The 23,924-nt window shown below is 39.4% G+C and overlaps 1 protein-coding gene across 1 annotated transcript in view; it reads right to left on the bottom strand.

The window, feature by feature from the left end:
* Positions 1–23,924, bottom strand: part of LOC109431389 (cystathionine gamma-lyase) — a 40,170-nt gene that overhangs the window by 14,512 nt on the left and 1,734 nt on the right. The window contains exon 2 of the mRNA XM_062845655.1: positions 12,249–12,399. Coding sequence (XP_062701639.1) covers positions 12,249–12,399 — 151 coding nt within the window. The remainder of the gene's footprint in view (positions 1–12,248; positions 12,400–23,924) is intronic.

Here is a 23,924-nt window from a genome sequence, read left to right as displayed (position 1 = left end):
ATGCTCTGCAGGAAGCAATTCTTTTAAGAATAGAGAATCAAAGACATGAGAAAGTTAAACCCAAATTTACAAAATGTAGCTATAGGCATGGTTATCTGGTCCTTGACTGCAAAAACTCAGTAACTGCAAATTGGCTAAAAGATGTAACTGGGATGCTCTCTCCTTGGGAAAATGCGGAACTAATTGCGTTGGATGAAAAAGATATTCCTCGCCCGGAAGTTTTTCATGCGTTCTTTCCCCTCAGTGCTGGCTACAGCGATGAGCGGCTTAGAGGACTCATAGAGAGTCAGAATGATGGTCTAAGCACAAAAGGCTGGAGAATTCTAACCCGTTCAAACGCGAATAAACACGCAGAGTGGATGCTAAACGTAGATGAAGGTTCCTTGGAGATACTGTCGCAAAGAAACTTTATTCTAAACTTCCGCTTTGGCGAAACGCAGCTGAGAAAGGTGAAATATCCTGGGCAGCGTCATTCGGAGATAACTGCCACTCCTCCCAAAGGTAACGCATCAACTGTAGGTGCAAAATCGAACATAACGGAATATACAAAGGAACCTTTCATTGGTTCAAGCAGTAAAGATGGCCAGCATTCCACGAAAAGGAGTGTGCCTGAAAGGATGCCTGATAAGATGAGAGAAACCCGTGTATTTCTTGAAAATGAAAACGATAAGACCATCGCTTCCTGCAAAGGCAAAGAAAAGCGTTCACTGCCTTCTCATGAAACCGATTAAGTTCGTGCAGGTGAACCTCCATCACGCAAAGGGTGCGTCTGCTGTGTTGAGTCGGAGGTTCTGTAAGCAAGGCTTGGGCGTGGCTCTAATTCAGGAGCCATGGTCCAATAAAGGAAAAATACTTGGTATTCAAACACAAAATTGTAAGTTGTTCTATGACGAAACTCAGAGTTCACCTAGAACTGCTGTATTAATTGATAAAACACTCAAATGCTATCCAATTACAGAATTTATTAAACGAGACATTGTTGCGGTCATGGTGGAGGTACCAACAACTAGGGGAAAAACAGAGGTCGTTGTGGCTTCAGCGTACTTCCCTGGTGATGATACTGTGGTTCCTCCTCCTGAGATCGATCCATTCGTCCAAAAATGCAGAGAAATCAACAAGCCATTCATTCTTGGGTGTGACGCCAACGCCCATCATACGGTGTGGGGAAGTACGGATATCAACAGTCGAGGTGAGTGCCTATTGGAATATCTCTCAGCAAGTAACATAGATATATGTAATAAGGGAAATGAACCAACTTTTTCAAACGCAATCAGACAAGAAGTTTTAGACTTGACTTTATGCAACGCTGCAATTTATGAAAGAATTTCAAACTGGCATGTGTCGGATGAAACCTCTTTGTCTGATCATAGATATATTATGTTTGAATGGAAGGAAGGCGATTGCCTTGCTACTACATTCAGAAATCCCAGGAAAACAAACTGGGATCAATATGTACAAAATCTGAATACGAGCTTAGTAACGGAGAGGGGAAAGATTGATTCAATTCAGGAATTAGAATCCTTTTCTCAAAAGTTAAACGATAAGATACTCAGTTCATTTTACCAAAGCTGTCCTACCAAACGAGCGTCCTCAAACAGAGACGTGCCGTGGTGGAGTACAAAACTTGAACGACTTCGGAAAATATCTCGTAAAATGTTTAATAGAGCGAAAGCTACTTCAGACTGGTCTCAGTATAGGAAGTCTTTAACTGAATATAATAATGAAATAAGGAAAGCTAAACGAAGATCTTGGGTTCGAACATGTGAAAACATCAGCAATACCCCTGAAGTTGCAAGGCTACAGAAATTGTTAGCAAAAGATCACACCAGTGAACTCGGATATTTAAAACGTAATGATGGGGATTTTACAAAAACTCCTCGCGAAACTTTAGACTTAATGATGGAGACTCATTTCCCTGGATCGGTTCAATGTGAAGATCCGGTAAGATCTGAAGGCCTTGATGGTGAAAGGTGTTCTATGAAGACATCTTACATGTCTACCAGAACAGAAAACATCAGTCCAGATCTAGCCGACAATATCTTCACGAGAGCCAGAGTAGAGAATGCAGTTAGATCTTTTCAGCCTTTCAAATCTGCTGGAGTAGACGGAATATTTCCTGCACTTCTTCAAAAGGGCGAGGCAGTTTTAATTCCGTCTCTAATAGAGATTTTCAAGGCAAGTATAAGATTGAACTACATTCCATCAAAATGGAGAAAAGTAAAAGTCATTTTTGTACCAAAGGTAGGGAAGCGGAATAGGACGCATCCTAAATCATACAGACCCATCAGTCTTTCATCAGTTTTGTTAAAGACTATGGAGAAAGTTCTTAACGATTTTATTAGTTCAAACTACATGCAAGAACATCCACTATCAGAAACCCAGTTTGCATACCAATCTGGGAAGTCAACAGTCACGGCGTTGCAATCTCTGGTGTCTAAAGTGGAAAAAACACTTACAGCAAAAGAAATAGCACTATGTTCATTTTTGGATATTGAAGGTGCTTTTGATAACACTTCCTATTCTTCGATGGCTCGTGCCATGGAAAAAAAGGGCTTTGATACGGCTATCATTAACTGGATTCATTCTATGCTTGCAAAAAGAGAAATCATTTCTGAGCTAGGTGGGTCGTCTATAATGATTAAGGCAACGAAAGGTTGTCCTCAAGGAGGGGTCCTTTCACCACTGATGTGGTCCTTAGTTGTAGACCGGTGATTCCCAATGTGGGCGAAATCGCCCCCCAGGGGGCGAAAATCAGGCCGAAGGGGGCGAAAATTTGAAATACCAAATTCGGGGGGCGAAAATACTAAATAAGGGGGCGTTAAATAGGTTCAGAATGTCAACTAAATCATTAAAATTCCCTGAAATTTCAAGATTTTTTGTTTATAGGATTTGAAAATGTTTCGAGACCAACTAAATTTTACAGTATTTTTGATGTTTATGTGAACTTTTTGGCAAAATTCCAAGAAAAAAAGGCTGCTACACGAATTTCAGAAAGAATTGCTAATGATTCAAGAAATCCAATAAATGAGAAACTCCTAGGCAAAAATTCATGATTGATTTTTGTCCAAGTTATGAAAGGAAGAACAAAACATTCTTATTGAATAAAATATAAGAAATTTTTGTTCTTAATTTATATGAGGTTTTTTTTATTGAATTTTCAATCAAAAACATGACGTTTAAGATGCATCTAGAACACTTTTCAGATGAAGGTCGTCAGATATTGTTTGAAAATATATCAAAGAAGCTTCCAGGAGAAATTTATCTCAAAAGCGAGTAATAGCTGCATGTCTGCATATCTACTTATTTGACAACACAAATTTCTACAATTCATGGGAAGCTGAATTGACACACATCCCAGGCTTTTCATAATTTTCAATTACTGAGCAAAGCTGACTACATTTGAAAAGATACAAATAAGGGGCCCAGATGCAAAGGGGTATAAGTGGCCATTTTGTCGATTTTGAACTAAGCTTATTAGAAAGATCTTCAAATTTCAAGCTTTCAGGAAATTTTTTAAGATTATTTTTACGTTGATTAGAAAAATTACAATAAATCGAAAAAAGCGTGGTCTATGGAAATTTCGATAGTGTTACGTCTGTTTGTCTGTGATAATAGTGTCAAATAGTGGGCTATTAACGGCTCCCGGTTAGCAAATTGTTAGCCTTTTATCATGGAAAAATTCAATTTCAATGACTGGGGCGAAAATATTTTTCTCTAGCTCCAAGGGGGCGATTCCTGCTAAAAGTTTGGGAAATTGTAGACGATCTGCTAAGAAGCTTGGAGACACTTGGTTTCGAGGTTGTAGGCTTCGCAGATGATATTGTCATCATAGTAAGAGGAAAGTTTGATAGTATCATTTCAGAGAGAATGCAACAGGCTCTGCAATTTACCCATTCATGGTGTGAGCAGGAAGGCCTTAACGTCAACCCCTCAAAAGTAGTAATTGTTCCGTTCACTAGGAAAAGGAAGTTCAACCTCAAAACATTGAAGATTGGAGGTGTACAAATGCGTCTTAGTGAACAAGTTAAGTACCTTGGTGTAATATTAGACGCCAAATTAAACTGGAATGCTCATATTGAGTATGTAATTGGCAAAGCTACCAGTGCTTTTTGGTGCTGCTCCAAAACGTTTGGAAGAAAGTGGGGCTTAAAACCAAAAATGATAAAATGGATTTACACATCTATTATACGTCCCAAAGTAACGTACGCTTCGCTCGTGTGGTGGCCAAAAACAAAAGAGGCCACTGCGCAGGCTAAGCTTGCAAAACTTCAACGCCTGATGTCCATCGCTGTAACGGGAGCGATGCGAAGTACTCCGTCAAAATCGTTAGATGCAATTCTTTATTTGCTACCATTGCATGAATTTGTGCAATTAGAAGCGGAAAAGAGTATGATCAGATTAAAACGGTTGAAGGAATTTATGCCAGGAGATTTAGTAAATCACTTAAGCATATCAAAACACTTCCAAAGTAACTCTGTAATGAATATGAATGGAGATTGGATGAAACCAGTGGATAACTATGACATTCCTTACAACGTATGTGAAACATCGCGTTTAGAGTGGGATGCCGGAGGACCAGCTGTTCGTCAAGGTTCCATTAAATTCTTTACAGATGGATCAAAAGTTGGGACACAAACGGGGGCTGGGATCTTTGGCCCTGGAATAAACATTTCAGTGCCAATGGGGAACTATCCAACGGTGTTTCAAGCGGAGATCTTTGCTATTCTAGTATGCGCAGACTCTTGCTTAAAAAGAAAGTACAGATATGCAAATATTTGTATTTTCTCTGACAGCCAAGCTGCGTTGAAAGCACTGAACGCTTATAAATGTACATCGAGACTTGTCTGGGAATGCATACTCTCACTGCGAAAACTGTCTCAAGAGAATTCAGTAAACATATATTGGGTTCCTGGACATTGTGGCATTGAGGGAAATGAAAAGGCAGACGAGCTCGCAAAACAAGGATCTAATACACAGTTCTTTGGACCAGAACCTTTCTGTGGCATATCATACTGTGCCATAAAAATGGAATTGAAACGATGGGAAGAACAAAGGGTGATTACCAACTGGATGGTAACCAAAAGATGTAATCAATCAAAAAGATTTATAACACCAAATGCAGGAATTACTAGGAAGCTCTTGGAGCTTAATAAGAGAACTTTGTGCACGTTCACTGGCCTAATAACTGGACACTGCCCGAGCAGATATCATTTGAAGAACATAGGTCGGGTTCAGAATGATATCTGTAGATTCTGTAACATTGAATTGGAAACCTCGGAACATCTGCTTTGCAGCTGTGGTGCTTTGTACAAACGTAGATCCAAATTTCTAAATTATGGTTGCTTGCAACCGAGTGAAATTTGGTCTCTTAACCCCGGGAAGGTAGTAGGTTTCATAACCTGCCTAACTGGGAAATGACGCGTCAGGATACTTAAGCGGATAACTTAATAAAGGGTGATCAGCTTTGTAAGATGCGAATAGTAAACAGGGGTATACCACAAAAGTTCAACTCACTGGACGCAGTGGTTCAACTCCCCCCAACAAAAAAAAAAAAAGGGATGGGGCAGGTGGAGACCCTACTGTCAGCAACCTTCTGGTGCAGCTGATAGGGCCATATACACTACCCGCCATAAATATGGAATCGCATCTTCTAGTATTGCAACACCCCAATTGAATATTGCAGCACCCCAAAAAGTTTGGCATCACCTGAAAACCTTATTTTTTACTAAACTATATCTCAAAAACCGTATCCTCTGCAAAGTTTAGACCTTCGGCAAAGTTGTTCAGCAGGTTTATGACCTTCAAATGGTGAAATGTTTGGTACGTAATTCCGCCGCTATGTGGCGCTAGTGTGCATTTACAATGAAGTACTTTGACATGGTTTATCTCAAGATTCTGACCACCTAGAAAGTTCGTGTCTTCAGCAATGTTGATCAGAAGGTCTATGGCTATCAAATGGTGGTAATTTTAGTGCGTAATTCCGACGCCATGTGGCGCTAGTGTGCATTTACAATAAAGTACTTTGACATGGTTTATCTCAAGATTCTGACCACCTAGAATGTTCGTGTCTTCAGCAATGATGATCAGAAGGTCTATGGCTATCAAATGGTGGTAATTTTAGTGCGTAATTCCGCCGCCATGTGGCGCTAGTGTGCATTTACAATAAACTACTTTGACATGGTTTATCTCAAGATTCTGACCACGTGGAATGTTCGTGTCTTCAGCAATGATGATCAGAAGGGTTATGGCTATCAAATGGTGGTTAGTTTAGTGCGCAATTCCACCGCTACGTGGCGCTAGTGTGCATTTACAACGAAGTATTTTAACATGGTTTATCTCATGATTCTGACCACTTAGAATGTTCGTGTCTTCAGCAATGTTGATCACAAGGTCTATGGCTATCAAATGGTGGTAATTTTAGTGCGTAATTCCGCCGCTATGTGGCGCCAGTATGCATTTACAATGAAGTACTTTGACATGGTTTATTTCATGATTCTGACCACCTAGAATGTTCGTGTCTTCAGCAATGTTGATCAGAAGGGTTATGGCTATCAAATGGTGGTAGGTTTAGTGCGTAATTCCGCCGCTATGTGGCGCTAGTGTGCATTTACAATGAAGTACTTTGACATGGTTTATCTCAAGATTCTGACCACCTAGAAAGTTCGTGTCTTCAGCAATGTTGATCAGAAGGTCTATGGCTATCAAATGGTGGTAATTTTAGTGCGTAATTCCGCCGCCATGTGGCGCTAGTGTGCATTTACAATAAAGTACTTTGACATGGTTTATCTCAAGATTCTGACCACCTAGAATGTTCGTGTCTTCAGCAATGATGATCAGAAGGGTTATGGCTATCAAATGGTGGTTAGTTTAGTGCGTAATTCCACCGCTACGTGGCGCTAGTGTGCATTTACAACGAAGTACTTTAACATGGTTTATCTCATGATTCTGACCACCTAGAAAGTTCGTGTCTTCAGCAATGTTGATCACAAGGTCTATGGCTATCAAATGGTGGTAATTTTAGTGCGTAATTCCGCCGCTATGTGGCGCTTGTGTGCATTTACAACGAAGTACTTTGACATGGGTTATCTCATGATTCTGACCACCTAGACCTACCTGTGCGCCGACTATATTTTGCTCGGCGGCAGCGTGAGGGCCATTTTTGGCCGGCGGCGTGAATCGGCGTGACCTAAATTTGACAATAATGTTACATTGACAAAGCAAACAAGTTTTCATTACGCTCTAGAATTTGTAGTCTGAGCTGTTTCATGACCATCGATGACATAAACTATTGATTGAATGAATACCTTTTGTAAGTCTTGTTCAGATCCATCGCTGCGACCAGTGAATAGACCTATTGTGGCATTACCCGCATCCTTAGTGTAGTTCATGTTGCAATACGGCATTGCAATTGAAGGCGATACAATAGAGATTTTGCTACAGTTTTTGTTTCATTTATTTAGAGTGAAGGAATCTCGTTTCTTCAGGGAGGAATCTCAGAAGGAATTCCAGGAGGAACCTTGAAAGAAACTGGAGAAATCCATGAAGAAAATTCTGGGCTTATCTCTGCAGGAACTGCTGTATGAAATCCTGAAGGAACGACTGCAGAAATCTCTGGTGGTTCAAGCACAGACAAACAGACGTAACAGTCTTCAAAACGGCTTGGCTCATGCATTTAACGATTAATTCAAATTACATTTGATTTCCGCGATCCTTCCACCAGAGGCGCCAGTGTTCGATCGCTTTGACGTTTGTCAGTGTACACGTTGCTGAATGATACAAACGAACATTACAGACGATTTGTGTAGTAATGTGCGTGTTAGACAAACGTCAAATCAAAATCCATCATGGCCGACAGTGTCTCGCGTGATAATACCAACAGATGGCAGCGTGCTCATGAAAAAGACACCGGGCAAAAGTTTTTGATGAATTTCCTCTAAGAGTTACGTCTGTTTGTCTGTGGTTCAAGAGTCTGTCTTAGAGAGATCCCTGCAGAAACTTCTAAAGGAATCCATGATAGAAATTTTCGAGGAATTTCAGAAGAAAATCCAGTAGGATTCCATAAATGAGTTCAAGAAGAAATCCTAAGGGATTTACAGCAGAAATCCTCGAAGGAATTCCAGCAGGAATTTCTAAGGGAATTCGAGAAGGAATCCTTTAAGCAAAGATTTCTAGGAGGAATCAACGAAAAATATCCAGGAGAAATTCCTTAAGATTTTCCAGCAGAAAACCTCAAAAGAATTCAAGTGGGAGTTTAGAAGAATATTAGAAAAAGAATCCCCAAAGGAATTCTAAGAGGAATCAACGAAAATTACCTTAGAGGTATTTCTGGAGGAATTCCAGGAGAAATCCCTGAGAGAATTCCAGTAAGAATCCCCGAAGGAATTCTAAGAGGAATCCCCGCAGGATTCCAGAAAGAATCTTCGAAGGAATCTCCCAAGAAATTGCAGGAGAAGTTTATGCAGAAATCTCAGGAGAAGCCACCGAAAGAACTTCGGAAGAAATCTTCGAAGGAATTTCAAGCGGCATCCTCAAAGGTTTTTTAAGAGGAATTTCCATAGGAAGTCAGAAGAAATCCCCGAAGAAATCCTTGAAGGAACTCTAGGAAGAATCCACGAATTCTAAAAAGAATTTCCGAAGGAATTCTTGGAGAAATCACCGAATAAATTCAAGAAGGAAACCCTGAAGAAATTTGAGGAATTCCAGGAGGAATCACCGAAAAAAATAAAAAAGGAATCGCCACAGGAATTCCAAGAGGAAACTTCAAAGTTATTCCAGGAGCAGTTTCCGTGTTAATTTTAGGAGGAATCCCCGACGGAATATCAGGAGGAATACCAGAAAAAACATCAAGAGGAAACTTTGAAGGAAGTCCAGCAGGAATCCACGAAGGAATTCCAAGGCAAATCCCCGAAGGAACTCTAAGAGGATACCCCGAAGGAACTCCCGGTGGAATTCACGACGGAATATCAAAAGGAATCCCCGAAAGAATTTCAGGAGAAATCCATGAAAGAAGTCCAGGAGGAATCTCCAAAGAAATTCCAGAAAGAATTTTTCAAAGTAATTCGTGAAGGAATCCTCAAAAGACTTCTAGGAGGAACCATCGAAAAAAAATAAGAGGAATCATCGAAGAAATTTAATGAGGAACCAGTGGACAAAATTGAAAAGAATCTTCGAAGGAATTTTAGGGGGAATCCCCAAAGGCATTTCAGGAGGAATCTCCGCAGGAATTTCAAGAGCAAATTCCGAAAATAATCCTGCATGATTCCCAAAGGAACTCCAGCAATTATCCACAAAGAAATTCCAGCAGGACTCCAGTGGGAACTTCCAAAAGGGAATTCGGGTGAGAATCTCCAAAGGATTTCAATAACGGATCAACGAAAAATATCCTCTGAAAGAGTTCCAGGAGAAATCCTTGAGGGAATTCTAGAGGAATCACCGAAGGAATTGCAAGAGGAATCTCCGAATGAATTCTATAAGAAATTCCCCAAGGAATTCCAGTAGGAAACCCCGAAGGAATTCTAGATGGAATCCCCGGAGGAATTCAATGGAAAATTTCTGGAGCAATCTCCGAAGAAATTCGAAGAGGAATCACAACAGAAATCCCAAGAGGAAACTCCAAAGGAAATCCAGTAAAAACCTCCGAAGTAATTGCTGGAGGAGTTCCAAAATAACTCTAGGAGGAGACCCCGAACGAATTCTAAAAGTAATCTCCGAAAGAATTCAACGAGAAATCTCCGAAGGAATCCCTGAAGGAAGTCCAGAATGAATACTTCGACGGAATTCCAGGAGGATATCCTGAAGAAATTTCAAGAGAAATCTCCGAAGAAATTACAGGAGAAATCTCAGGGGGAAGAGCAAACCCCATAGGAATTTCAGAATAAATCTCCGAAGAAACACTAGCAGAAATCCCCGAAGAAATTTCAGGAGGACTCCTGGAGGAATTCTATGAGGAATCCCTGGAGGAAATCAAGGAGGAATCTCCGTGGGAATTCTAAAAGAAATCATCGAAGAAATTCCAGGAGGAAACCCCGAAGGAATTTTAGAAGAAATCCACGACAGCGTATCAGGAGAAATCCCCGAAAGAATTTCAAGAGGAATCCTTGAAGGAATGCAACATTAATTTTGTTTGTGCACTGATCACCGGCGCGAAAAATAAAAACCGGCGGCGTGACAAACTGCGGCGTATGGCCTAGGTGATCAGAATCATGAGACAAACCATGTCAAAGTGCTTCGTTTTAAATGCACACAAGCGCCACATAGCGGCGGAATTACGCACTAAAATTACCACCATTTGATAGCCATAGACCTTGTGATCAACATTGCTGAAGACACGAACTTTCTAGGTGGTCAGAATCATGAGATAAACCATGTTAAAGTACTTCGTTGTAAATGCACACTAGCGCCACGTAGCGGTGGAATTACGCACTAAACTAACCACCATTTGATAGCCATAGACCGTCTGATCAACTTTGCCGAAGACACGTACTTTCTAGGTGGTCAGAATCATGAGATAACCCATGTCAAAGTACTTCGTTTTAAATGCACACTGGCGACACATAGCGGCGGAATTACGCACTGAACTTTCCACCATTTGATAGCCATACACCGTCTGATCAACTTTGCAGACGATACGAACTTTCTAGGTGGTCAGAATCATGAGACAACCCATGTCAAAGTACTTCGTTTTAAACGCACACTGGCACCACCTAGCGGCGGAATTACGCACTAAACTTACCGCTAACTGATAGCCATAGACCGTCTGATCAACTTTGCCGAAGACACGTACTATCTAGGTAGTCAGAATCATGAGATAAACCATGTCAAAGTACTTCATTGTAAATGCACAATGGCGACACATAGCGGCGGAATTACGCACTGAACTTACCACCATTTGATATCCATACACCGTCTGATCAACTTTGCCGAAGACACGAACTTTCTAGGTGGTCAGAATCATGAGACAACCCATGTCAAAGTACTTCGTTTTAAACGCACACTGGCACCACCTAGCGGCGGAATTACGCACTAAACTTACCGCCAACTGATAACCATACACCGTCTGATCAACTTTGCCGAAAACACGTACTTTCTAGGTGGTCAGAATCATGAGATAACCCATGTCAAAGTACTTCATTTTAAATGCACACTGGCGACACATAGCGGCGGAATTACGCACTGAACTTACCACCATTTGATAGCCATACACCGTCTGATCAACTTTGCCGAAGACACGAACTTTCTAGGTGGTCAGAATCATGAGACAACCCATGTCAAAGTACTTCGTTTTAAACGCACACTGGCGCCACATAGCGGCGGAATTACGCACTAAACTTACCGCCATTTGATAGCCATAGACCGTCTGATCAACTTTGCCGAAGACACGAACTTTCTAGGTGGTCAGAATCATGAGATAACCCATGTCAAAGTACTTTGTTTTAAACGCACACTGGCGCCACATAGCGGCGGAATTACGCACTAAACTTACCACCATTTGATAGCCATAGGTCCTCTGATCAACTTTGCTGAAGGTCTAAACTATGCAGGGGATACGGTTTTTCAGCTACAGTTCAGAAAGTGAAAAAGTCTTCAGGTGATGCCAAACTTTCTGGGGGTGCTGCAATATTCAACTGGGGTGTTGCAATACTAGGGGATGCGATTCCATATTTATGGCGGGTAGTGTACCTGATTTTATTGAAAAGAATGAGGCTCTGCACGAATTTGCCCTGTCTTGCTCACTCCCACAGAAAGTATGAAAACAGCGCGCACAGTAAAAGTCAAATTTGACTTTTACTGTGCGCGCTGTTTTCAAACTTTCTGTGGGAGTGAGCAGTAGGCCAGATTCGTGCAGAGGCTCATAGAGGAAAAGTGATCAACTTCCCTTCAGATTACGATACCGATGACCGCCTAGGTTCGCTCTTAATAGCTAGAATGACTGAAGCCACTAGAAATCACATAACGTAATGTGCCAAAACAAAAGGAACAAAGCGTGTTTGATATGGATCCGTTGGCGGACTGCAGCAGTGTAATCAACGAGAAATGCCAATCACCGAGCTAAAATAAAATGCTGTAAACTAAATAGCCAACAAATGGTTACGGAATAATTGAAACAATAACCCAAGTACCATTTGTCCTACCCATGTCCTTGCGCGTGGATGCACTCCAGTTCCAGAATATTTTTGATAATTAATCAGATGAACTTTCCGAAAAACAAACCAATAACCCCCGGTATCGCCCCGTGCTTGTTATCTTACCGCATGCTGAGCCGGTCCGAACTGTTTGAACGTTGTGCTCATGCTGATTGGTGGCACAACGGCTCGGCTCTTCCACTGTTCCGCATCTTGGCCCACGTGTATCGCCTTGGTAGCAAAACCCTTCGGCTGCGCACGGAAACCGTCTTCGGCTCTGTAAAGAATGTACGACGATGACACGCGTAGACAACAAACAGATTAGAATGATTTGATAATAGACGATTTAAAGGCTTTCTGAAAGACTCAATTGCGGTATCACTTGGGAGAGATAACGGTGGTGTCCGCTGATTTTGAGCGTGCCAAAATTTCTGTTCACTCGACACAAACAGTAAATAGGACGTTATCAGCACCGGAGGAATACAACGATGAAAAGTGAAGATGAGCACTGTCCAGGAGGAATATATTGTATCAATATGCGGTCATTCGACCGGCGACCTCCTTGTTATGGTTACAAATTATGTGATAATTTGTAATCAACTGCATTTTTCAATGTTAGTAAGTCACTTGATTGACTATTGGGGGATTCAATTTCGTTTGTTTTACGTACTATTCAAACTCTATAAATAAATAGGAAGCGTAAATACAGTTAATAGGGTAATTCGCCAATTGTTGAACGGTTAGTACCGGCATTTTGGTTTTCGTTTGTTTTTCCGTGCATAATTCCACTTTAGTTGGAAAATATCCAGTGAACGTCTAGATCTACTTATCGCTTATACTGCCCATTAAATTTGTAATCCCTTAACTTCCATTTTCTAAGAGAAAATAGAACATTTGTATGGGAAGTCTGTAACCCAAATGTTGAACGCTTCCTTAAGCTAGCTCATCCTAATGTTGGACGGTTCTCGCCAATTGTTGAACGGTTGAAGCTTTGTTCGTAATTGATGACGTATAACCCGACATCAACCTATCATTCACCTGTTTTTATTTTGGCCACCAAACCCAACATAGACCCAACAGTTATCCGATGTGAGTCCAACAGTGGTCCAACATTTGATAAAATTTGACCCGACTTTGACCCGACATCCGATATTTTTTCACTCTGGCGGATTTTTTTCCAGGTTTTTCGTGTTTTGTGCCCAGCTAGTCCGAGCTAGTGACAATTCATTAAAATGACAAGTAATCGCACATTTGAAGAGAGCTCTAGTGGACTGAAACCATTTAAAACATGACCAGATGCAAAAATGGCAGAGAAGATTTGATTAGAAGCGAAAACGATAGAAGAAAAGTACGCCTTTAAAAGCCCCTGAAACTCTCCTGGAATCCCATGGAACACTCATGGGACGACCCTGAACTCCCTTGAAAACCCATGGGTTGCTCCTGAGCCTCCTGGAACGCCTTAAAATACTCCTGGGAACCCCTTAACACTCTGAATTCCTCTTGAACACCTCTGGAACGGCCTTGAAGCCCATTGAAAACCACTGGAATCTTTCTGAAGCCCACTGGTACACCCCTAGAACATCCCTGGAACGCCCTTGAAACCCCATGAAATGCACGGTTAGGTAAAGTGGAAAAAAATTCTAGCAGTCATGCTAACATCGTAGGTTATGCCAGTGTTCAACAATTGGATCATGGATGCGTGATGATAGCGTGATAAGAAAATTATTTTTTTCAAATTAAATTACAATGAAAATGTGATGTTAAACAATGTTAAACTGTTAAGGACATCCTTCCAGTTCTTGCAACTATGGTGTGCCTTTGATATTTGTGGTCGATTTTCCCACAAAGCTTATTTCGTAACAGCAATTTCTTAAAATTAATCTTAAGAATTGTGCAGTTTTCGTGTCATCAGCGGTACAAATTTTTCAATCATTTTTTTTTACGTAAATTATGTATAATTTTGTAACTTAATTTGAGCAATATCGTGACCCACATGTATATGCATCTACATCATACGTTTACGTTGGATGAAAATTACTTAAGTAAGATTTATAATAAAATATTCAGAAACTGTTCAACATTTGGGTAGTGTTCAACAATTAGCGAATTACCCTATTTTCATTTCCTGCACGTTATCTCAGCTGATACCGAGGCTGATACAGAGTCTGTTTCTAGACTTAGTGTTCAACTAGGTATAAGCACTTGACACTTATTCACTGAGATCTTTCACTGTTATAATTTGCAGGTAAGCTCATACGGACAGTAGTTGGACATCAGACAGACTATGCCCCAGTAAGACTATCATTCTATGTATAAAAAAAATTCTAATTTCCATCTGCCACTACTTGTAATTTGTGTATTTTTTGCTCCATTCCTACATTGAACCCAATTGCGCTGCCGTAGTAATGCTTGCTGCCGTTAATTTATTGAATGGCTGTTTAGTTAATTGATTGATTGATTTGTGTTCAATTTGAGATCTCCAACGGACATGGCAAGAAGTGGATTGTTTGCTGGGATAATCCGATGAAAATTCACTGCAGGGTACAAACAAGTTTTTAGTTGTATTTGATCGGGATTTATTAGAGTTTCCTTTACGTATGTACATATTTAGCATTGGTGTAGCTAGAGGGGGGGCTTGGGGGGCCAGGCCCCCCTCCAGAATCCGCCAGCCCCCCCCTCCACAAATTTTTCATGACTTTATATATGGAAATTAGAAAAAAAATCTGAAAAAACCACTGTCGTGGTGACAAACATAGATCTATAATATACATTTATTTGGCATAATATGTGTTTAAATTGACAGTTATTGAAGACTATTCTCAACTTGACACTCTTTACAAGATCGTTGTTCAAAATGGTCTATGTAATTAATTAGTTTTGTTTGGAAATATCATATAACCAGAATTATATAAATAGCAATGCTTTGTACATTTTCTTTTTAAAATCACTGTGGAATTGAATCTAAATGAAAATTTCCAGGAATTCTTTGATAAGTATTTTTAAGAATCTCTGAATTTTTTAGCAGCATTACTGCAAAATATGGTTAAGAGCTTATTTGTGGAATTCAAGTATCATGTGGGAACAAATCTGGTTGAATTTGCAATGGAATTCCAGCAAAAGTTTTTGAACTCCTACTGAGAATAGATGTCACATAATAAGAAATGATCCATGTAGCTGAAGCGTAAACGCGAGTGTATTTATTAAAACCATACTGGAGGTGATTTCTAGTCGGTCGCTATTAATTTCTTTTATTTCGTGGGCCAGGGGTATTTGAGCGTCTATCAAACAATACACAAACTAAAATGGTCATTGAGGAAGTTTTAATATAATTAAAAGCTGGTGCTCCAAGGTATTCATGATTGGACTTCTTAAAGATTTCTCGGAGATAATTGTGAAAGAATTCCTGGATGACTTCTTGGAGGATTTCTTGGCTTCTGTGTCCCTCTAAAGTTATCTAAACGAATTCCAATACAAATCGCTGGAGGAATTTCTCTAGAAATCATTCACGTTATTCAAAAAATCCACAAGTAATCCTAAAAACAACCCTGGGGTGAATCCCTGAAAAAAAGATTATGAACGAATTACTAAATTTTTTGAACTAACCGCTGAATAATTAAAAAAAAAACAAGAGAAATTTCGGAAGAAATCATTACAGGAATTCTCGGAGCAATTCCTGCGGGAATCCCTGGAGAAATTTTTGAAAGTATACCTGGAGGAATCCGAAGAGCAATTATGAGAGAATTTTCAGGAAAAAAATCTGAAGAATCCGCATCAGAAATCCTTGTAGAAATTACTAGAAAAAAAATCAGATGAATCCTTCTAGGAATATCTGGACGCATTCCTGGAGGAATCCCTGGAGGAATTCTTCGAGAAATCACAGAAGGAATTCCTAGCAAGATTTCTGGAGGAAATCTTGAAAAACCTTCTGGACGAATTCCATGCGGAATCCCTGGAAAAGTTCCTGGACTAGTGCCTGGAGCATTGGGGGATTTTTTTATTATCGTACAAATTGGTACGAAGGTTCTGAAGGTTGATGAAATTTTTCTCATAGGTAGGGATCATATATATATGAACAAAAAATAAATTGAAAAAAATCAGGGTCGCCTAATTTTTCAGAAAACTCCAGTGGAAAACAAACATTTTCCACAGACACCACCTACTTTGAAAAATCATAACTCAAGAACGAAGCATCGTAAACACAATTTTTTGATGATGATTAACCGGTGCTTGTTAGGGGAATATAAGTAAAAAGAAAATCGCGTTAAGTACTGTTCCTTTGAATTCCACTAAGAATTTGCATCCTTTGACAGATACGTATTTCGACCTTACAGTTGAGGTCGCAATACGTATCTGTCAAAGGATGCAAATTCTTAGTGGAATTCAAAGGAACAGTACTTAACGCGATTTTCTTTTTACTCACAATTTTTTTTGTGAAATCTCAGCAATTCCTAGATATATTTGTGGAGGAAATCCTGGAGAATTTTCTGGACAAATTCCTGGCGGAATCGCTGAAGAAGTTTATGGAGAAATTTCTGAAGGAGGCATCCCTAAAGAAGCTCCTGGAGTAATGCCTGGAGCATTAAAGAAATTTCTGATGATATTCCAAGATAAATTTGTAGAATAATTCCCAGAGGAATTTCTGGAGGAATTCCAGGAGGAATTCTTGGAGGAATTACTGGAGGAATCTCGCGGAAGAATCCTTAGATGAATCCCTGAAGAAATTACTGGTATATTTCTGGAGGAATTTCTGGAGGAATCCGTGAAATAATTCCTGGGCGGATTTCTAGAGGAATCCCTGGAGTTCAAAAATTTCCGGAGGAATTCCTTGGAAAAAATCCTATAGAATTTCCTGATGAATCTCCTGAAAGAATATCTGTAGCAATCTCTGAGGGATTTCCTGCAGAAATTCATGGAGGAATGCTGTAAGAAGAAATTCCTGGAAGGATTCCTGGATCAATTTCTGAAGAAATCCCTGTAGGAATTTCTGAAGAAATACCTGGGAAAAGTCTTGGTGGAATTCCTGGAGGAATCCCTGAAGAAATGCCTGGATGAAATCCTGAAGGAATACCTGGGATAATTCCTGGATAAATTCCCAGTGAAATTTCTGGGGGAATAGGACAGATCGGCGAAGTACTAGATTTGTAGTAATGAGCTGAATTTTAGTATGGTGAGAAGGTCAATTCTTCGTTTCTGCACTGAAATGGTGCAAAAAGCGTGGGTATTATGATTTCTTGCCTAATTTGATGCTGTTTGAGCAAAACTTTGGGCAACAGTGTTGTTGTTTTCTCCATTTCTTGCAACATAAACAACATAGTTATCCAAAGTTTTGCTCAAACAGCATCAAATTAGGCAAGGAATAATAATACCCACCCTTTTTGTAACATTTCATTGCAGAAACGGAGAATTGACCTTCTCATCATACAAAAATTCAGCTCATTACTACAAATCTAGTACTACACTGAACGTGCTCCATTGGGTTTTTAAATTAAGAAAAATGTATCGATTTTTTGATTTTATACGAAAGAGCACCTTTTTCTGAGCCACTATGATTTTTTTTCAGATTTTTTTAACTTCATTTTGGTACCTAAAATCAATTTCATAGAGATTTTTTTAAATCACCTTTTGACAGCTGGGTAACTGTTTGACAGCTCCACCCAGTACCCAGATTCGACAAATCGCTCCCATACAAACTTCAAATTGATTTTTAAGTAGGTTCCCGGGCACCAAAATTCATGAAAATTTAGATTTCGGCCCAATTTCGCATGCAGATTCAGAATATGGAATAATCTCAACACCGCTAAAGAAGCCAATTTCTGAAGGAATCATTGGAAGATTTCCTGGAGGATTCCTGAAGAAATCCTTGAAAGAATTCCTAGAGGAATCTCAGGAGGAATTCATGCAGGAACCCCTGGAAGAATTCTTGGAATTATTCCTGTAAAAACTCATGGAGGAATTTCTGGGGGGAATTTTTTAAGGAGCCCCTGGATAAATTCCTGGAGAAATTGCGGTAGTAATTTCTGAAGGAATTCTTATATGAATTCCTGGAGGACTTTCTGAAGGAATTCCTGGGGTACTTCTGAAGAAACCTCCTAAGGAATGCCTGGAAAATTGTTTAGAGAAATTCTTAGAAAGAACCCTGGAGGAACCTCAGGAAGAATTCCTGCAGGAACTTCAGGATAAGTTCCAGGCGGAATCCCAGTAGGAATTCCTGGACAAATCTCTATAGGAAATCTTGGGGAAATTCCATGGAACTATTCATGGAAGAATTCCAGGAGGAATCCTTCAATGAATCTCTAGAGGAATTCTGGAAGGAATCCATGGAGAAATTTCTGAAGAAATTGAAAGAGAAATACCTAGAGGAATTCTGAGAGGAATTTCTGGTGGTGTTCCACTAGAAATTTCCAGAGAAACTTCTGGAAGAATTCCAGGAGCAATTTCAGAAGGAATTTCTGGAAGAATTACTGGAGGAATCATCGGTGAAATTTCTGGAGGAATCCATGAAATAATTCCTCGAGGAATGTGTAGAGGAAACCGTAGAGAAGAAATTCCTGGATTAATTGCTGTACGAATTTCCGAATTTCCTGGAGGAATTCCTGGATCCATTCCTGAATAAATTCCCAGAGGTGTTCCTGAAGAAATACCTGGGGTAATTCCTGGTGAAATTCGTGGTAGAACTCCTGGAGGAGTCCCTGGAGAAATGCCTAGATGAAATCCTGGAAGAATGCCAGGAGGAATACCTGGAATAATTCTTGAATAAATTCCGGAAAGAACTTCTGGGGAAATTTTTAAAAGAATCCCTTGACGATTCCCTGGAAGATTCCTGGAAAATATTTGAAGGGATTCCAAGAGAAATCTCAGGAGGAATTCATGCAGGAATCCCAGGAAGAATTATGGGAATAATTCTTGGATTAACTCCGGGAGGAATTATTGGGGGAATTTCTGAATGAATTCCTGGAGGATTTTCTAGACAAATTCTTGGAGAAATTGCGGTAGTAATTTCTGAAGGAATTCTGGAGGAATGCCTGGAGGTATCCCTACAGAAATCTCTGGAGGTACTTCTGGAGAAATGCCTGGAGAAACCCCTGGATAAATTCATGGAGACATGCCTGTATCAATCCTGGAGGAAACTCTGGAGAATTTCCTTGAAGAATCCCTGAGGAAATTCCTGGACTAATGCCTGGAGCAATCTCTGGATAAATTCCTAGATAAATTCCTAGTGGAATTTTTAGAAGAATTTTGGGAGGGACCTCTAGAAGAACTCCCGGAGCAATCTCTAGATGAATTCCCAGAGAAATCTCGGGATTACTCCCAGGAGAAATTTCTGAAGTAACATCTTGAAAAATTCCTAGAGGAATCCTTAGAGAAATTCTTGGAAGAATCCCTGGGAAAATTGTTGGAAAAAATCCCTGGAGGAATCCCTGATGCAATTTCTGGAGGAACCTCAGGAGGAATGCCTGGAAAGTTCTGGACTAATTCCTGCAGGAAGTTCTGGGAAGAATTCCTGGATAAATTTGTAAATGAATTTTTGGCGAAATTCCGTGAAACTATCTCTGGAAGAATTCCTGGAGGAATTCTTGAATGAATTCCTTCCGGAATCTCGAGAGAAATTTTGGAAGCAATAACTGGAAGAATTTCTGAAGAAATTCCAAGAGAAATTTTGTAAAGAAATTCCAAGAGAAATTTGCTGAAGAAATTCCAAGAAAAATTTCTAGAGGAATTCCCAGAGGGATATTTGGAGGAATTCCAGGAGGAATTGCGGTAGTAATTTCTAAAGGAATTCCTGTGGGAGTTCCTGAATCAATTTCTGGAGGACTTTTTGAAAGGATTCTTGGGGCAATTCTTAAGGAACCTCTTAAGGAATGCCTGGAGGCGTCCTTAGAGGAATTTCTAGAGAACTACTTGGAAGAATCTCTGGGGGAATTTTTGGAAAGAATCCCTGAAACAATTTCTGGAGGAACCTCAGGAGGAATTCGTAGACAAATCTGTATAGGAAATCTTGGGAAAATTCCGTGGAACTATTCATGGAAGAGCTCCAGGAGGAATCCCTAAATGAATTCCTGGAAGAATCTCTAGAGGAATTGTGGAAGGAATAAATGGAAAAAATTCTGAAGGAATTCCTGGAGAAATTTTTTGAGGAATTCTGAAAGGAATTTCTGGTGGAGTTCCAGGAGGAATTTCCAGAGGAATTCCAGGAGAAAATCCAGAACGATTTTCTGGAAGAATTACTGCAGGAATCATCGGTGGAATTTCTGGAAGGATCCATGAAATAAATCCTGGAGGAATGTGTAGAGGAAACCCTAGAGAAGAAATTCCTGGATTAATTCTTGAAGGAAACCCTGGAAGAATTTTCGGAGGAATTCATGGAAGAATTCCTGGATCCATTCTTGAAAAAATTTCCGGAGGAATTCCTGAGGAAATACCTGGGGTAATTCCTGGAGAAATTCTTGGTAGAACTCAGTGAAGAGAATTGTCAGACAAAAGAGGCACAAAACAAGCAACAAAGAAGACGCGGAGATTACTCTTTATCCCATCTGGTAACAGATAATGACATGATCTCGAAAATTTTTGTTGCAGACAAAACGGAAGCTGAATTTTTTGCGTACTTTTCAACTCGTCAATAATCAATTATTACCAACCCAAAGTCGAACTTTTTTGATGATAGATCTTCAGTAGCGTTGCAGTGTTTACCGCTCGAAAATCACAATGCAAGCCATAAAAATCTCTAAACTCGTGGTGCATGATCTTTGTCCTATTCTGTTCAAGTTGGGGCAAACCTATGTCGCATTGGGTAGAATGTCGCAACAAATTCAGGTTCCGACATTGTCGTTATTGTTGCGCGATGCTTGAGTTTTGATTCACTGGTAGAACTCTTGCAGGAATCCCTGGAGAAATGCCTGGATGAAATGCTAGAGGAATGCCAGGAGGAATACCTGGCATAATTCTTCAAAAAAATCCGGGAGGAATTTCCGAAGGAATCTCTTGAGGAGTTCCTGGAGGAATCTCAAGATTTATTCCTGATGAAATACGAAGTTCGATTTCTGAGGGAATTCCAGGGAGGAGTTTCTGAAGAATTCTCAGAGAAAATATTGAAGAAACCGCTGAAATTCTTGAAGAAATCCTGAAATCTTGGATCAATTCCTGGGGGAGTTTTTGAAGGAATCTCAACAAGAGTTCTTGCAGGCATTTTTAAAATAATCCCAGAATTCGTTTTCGGAAGAATAACAGAAGAAATTTCCGGTGAATCCCTGGAGAAACTCTTGAAGTAATTTCTGAAGAAACTCGATGAGGAATCCCGGAAGCAACCCCATGAGGAACTCTTTATGGAATCTCAGGAGAGCTGAAAGAATTTTTGTAGGACTATTCCTTGATAAAAAAATTAAAGAAATCAATGTCTGCAGTAATTATTGAAGCGGAATACTAGGATCCCTAAAGGTTTTTTTGTACAAATTTTTCAAGCACTTCTTGGAGTATTTTTTAATAATCTCTAAGTAAAACTTTCTGATAGAATTTCTGGAATACATTCCTGCAGAAATACTTCGAATCATTCCGGATGTAACTATTGGAGCTATTTCTAGTGGAATTCTGGGAGGCATATATGGAGAAATCCTTGTAGAAACCTCTGAATACCTGACGAAATACCTTAAAGGATCTCTGGAGAAATTCCTAAGGGAAATCTAAAAAAAAAAGCACTGGAACAATTACTGGGGGAACCTCTAAAGATATCCCAGGACACATCCCCGAAAAAAATGTCTAGTGGAATCCCTAGATGAATTCTTGATTGAATTTCTGGAAGAAGCCATGTTGGAATCACTGGAGCAAGCTATGGAAAAATATCTTGGATTAATTGTTCGTACTCATATAGTTTACGAAACTATGAACAAATCTAAAACAGTAATTTTGATTACTCAAAACTACAATACCGATTTGCATATTCACATATCGGGCGCCCATCCCGCTTTAAATTCATCTCAAGTCAGGCCCCCCATGGGCCCCTCCAGGAAAAAATCCTAGCTACGCCAATGATATTTAGGTTGATGAAAGTACTTCCAGTACGTGTTTTAAAACTGTATAATTGTTAAAAAAAAATCTTACCCCCGATGTCGACTACATGGAAAAACCTGCAAAGCCAGGAAATGTCAGGGAATTCGATTGATGATTCTATAAATATAAAATTTATAAAACAAACTAAAATGTTTGTTCAAACTGTAAAAGCATATCAATGATCTTAATGCTGAGTTTGTTAGTATTCAGTTCACGTTCTAGAATTTTATCATGATGCCCCTTATCTCATGTCGTAATTACAAATCTATTTTAATGCAAATAAGCAAACTAGGGTAAGTTACTAACTAGTTTTTTACAGTATGTTTGCCTATTACTGCTGTGTATTTCTTTAAAATTTCAAATTGTGATTTTTTTTCGATTTGGTAGATATTTAAAATTGATAATCATGTTATTTTTATTTTTTTCTTTGAACCTTAATGTTAATATTCCACCAACTTCTGTACAAAACTTAATATTTGAAGTATCTGCGTCAAGAAACATTTTGAACTCACGTGGCTTTTAGTAAAAATATCATAATAACCTAAAATATCTCATTTTTTACAATGTATTTTTACCTATTTTTAAACAATTTTAAAATAATTAAAATCAAGCAGGCTGTGTCGGAAATGCTTCGTTGCGGAGTAAAGCCTGTATCCGCAATAATCGGGACACAGAAGAACGGCTGTAGCTCTGTAATGAATCGGTAAAATTGGCCAAAAAGTTGTCTGAGAACTTTTTGGTGTATGTTTATTATTTGTGCCAAATTTCATAAAAATCGATGCATTACTTTTAACTATAGATCGAAAACAAACAGACGTGGTTTTAAGCATTTTGTACAATCATGACTACAGTTCAAAGTTCTGTGAGGATAATAATGAAATTTCGTTAGCAGTTATGATACTTAGGTATAGAGATACTTTCTTGCAAAATTTCATCAACTTTGATCAATTGATTTGAAAGCTACTGGTGTTGATAGGGGTGAGTGTTAGTGAAAATTTTTCGTGTTTTTCATGTGCGATATTTGCCCATTCATAACTTTTGAATTTCTCTGCCAATTTTCATGGAATTTTCACAGAAGGTAGTTGATTATGTGTATATTATGCCTGCAAAATTCGATGATTTTTGGTATAGGACTTTCAATAGTTAAACGGGACAAAAAAGGGGGTTGACTAATTGTTGTTTGAGAGGCTAAAATCACGCTCAGTCCCGATACTTATTTCGACTATAAAATTGTTGATAGTGCATCGATTTTTTTTAAATTTTGCCTATGCTACAAATGTAGATTGAGAGGTTTGTATTCAAAATTCCAGCCATTTCCTTTGCCAAATTCAAAAGTTACAGCGCTGAGAAGCAAAACTAGGGGCTGTACAAAATTCAATAGCGCACATCCTACTCCTTCATTGCTACAACAAAAAGTAATGCAATTAAGATGTTATTAGGCCAAATTTGAGCAATTTTTATGTATCTATCGCATAGTTATAGCTGTATTTCTATGTCCCAATTATTGCGGATACAGGCTTTAAATTATTTTATGCGGCTGTGGAGCGGACCTGGTATGGTGGTTAGAGCATAAGACTATCACGCCGATCACCTGGATCAAATCCCACTCCCGACATACTCACAGAATGTGAGTTCTTCCTTCGGACGGGAAGTAAAGCGTGGGTCCAGCGATAAACTAGCCTAGGGTTTAAAATCTCGTTAATACAGACAAAAAAATGTGCGGCTTAATTGCGATCCTGTCCCTTAGTGCAATGGCTACAA

Source organism: Aedes albopictus, chromosome 1, assembly GCF_035046485.1.
Source record: "Aedes albopictus strain Foshan chromosome 1, AalbF5, whole genome shotgun sequence".
Taxonomy (NCBI): Eukaryota; Metazoa; Arthropoda; class Insecta; order Diptera; family Culicidae; genus Aedes; species Aedes albopictus.
The sequence above is the reverse complement of the archived record's forward strand: the minus strand, read 5'-3'. Positions and strand labels throughout refer to the sequence as shown.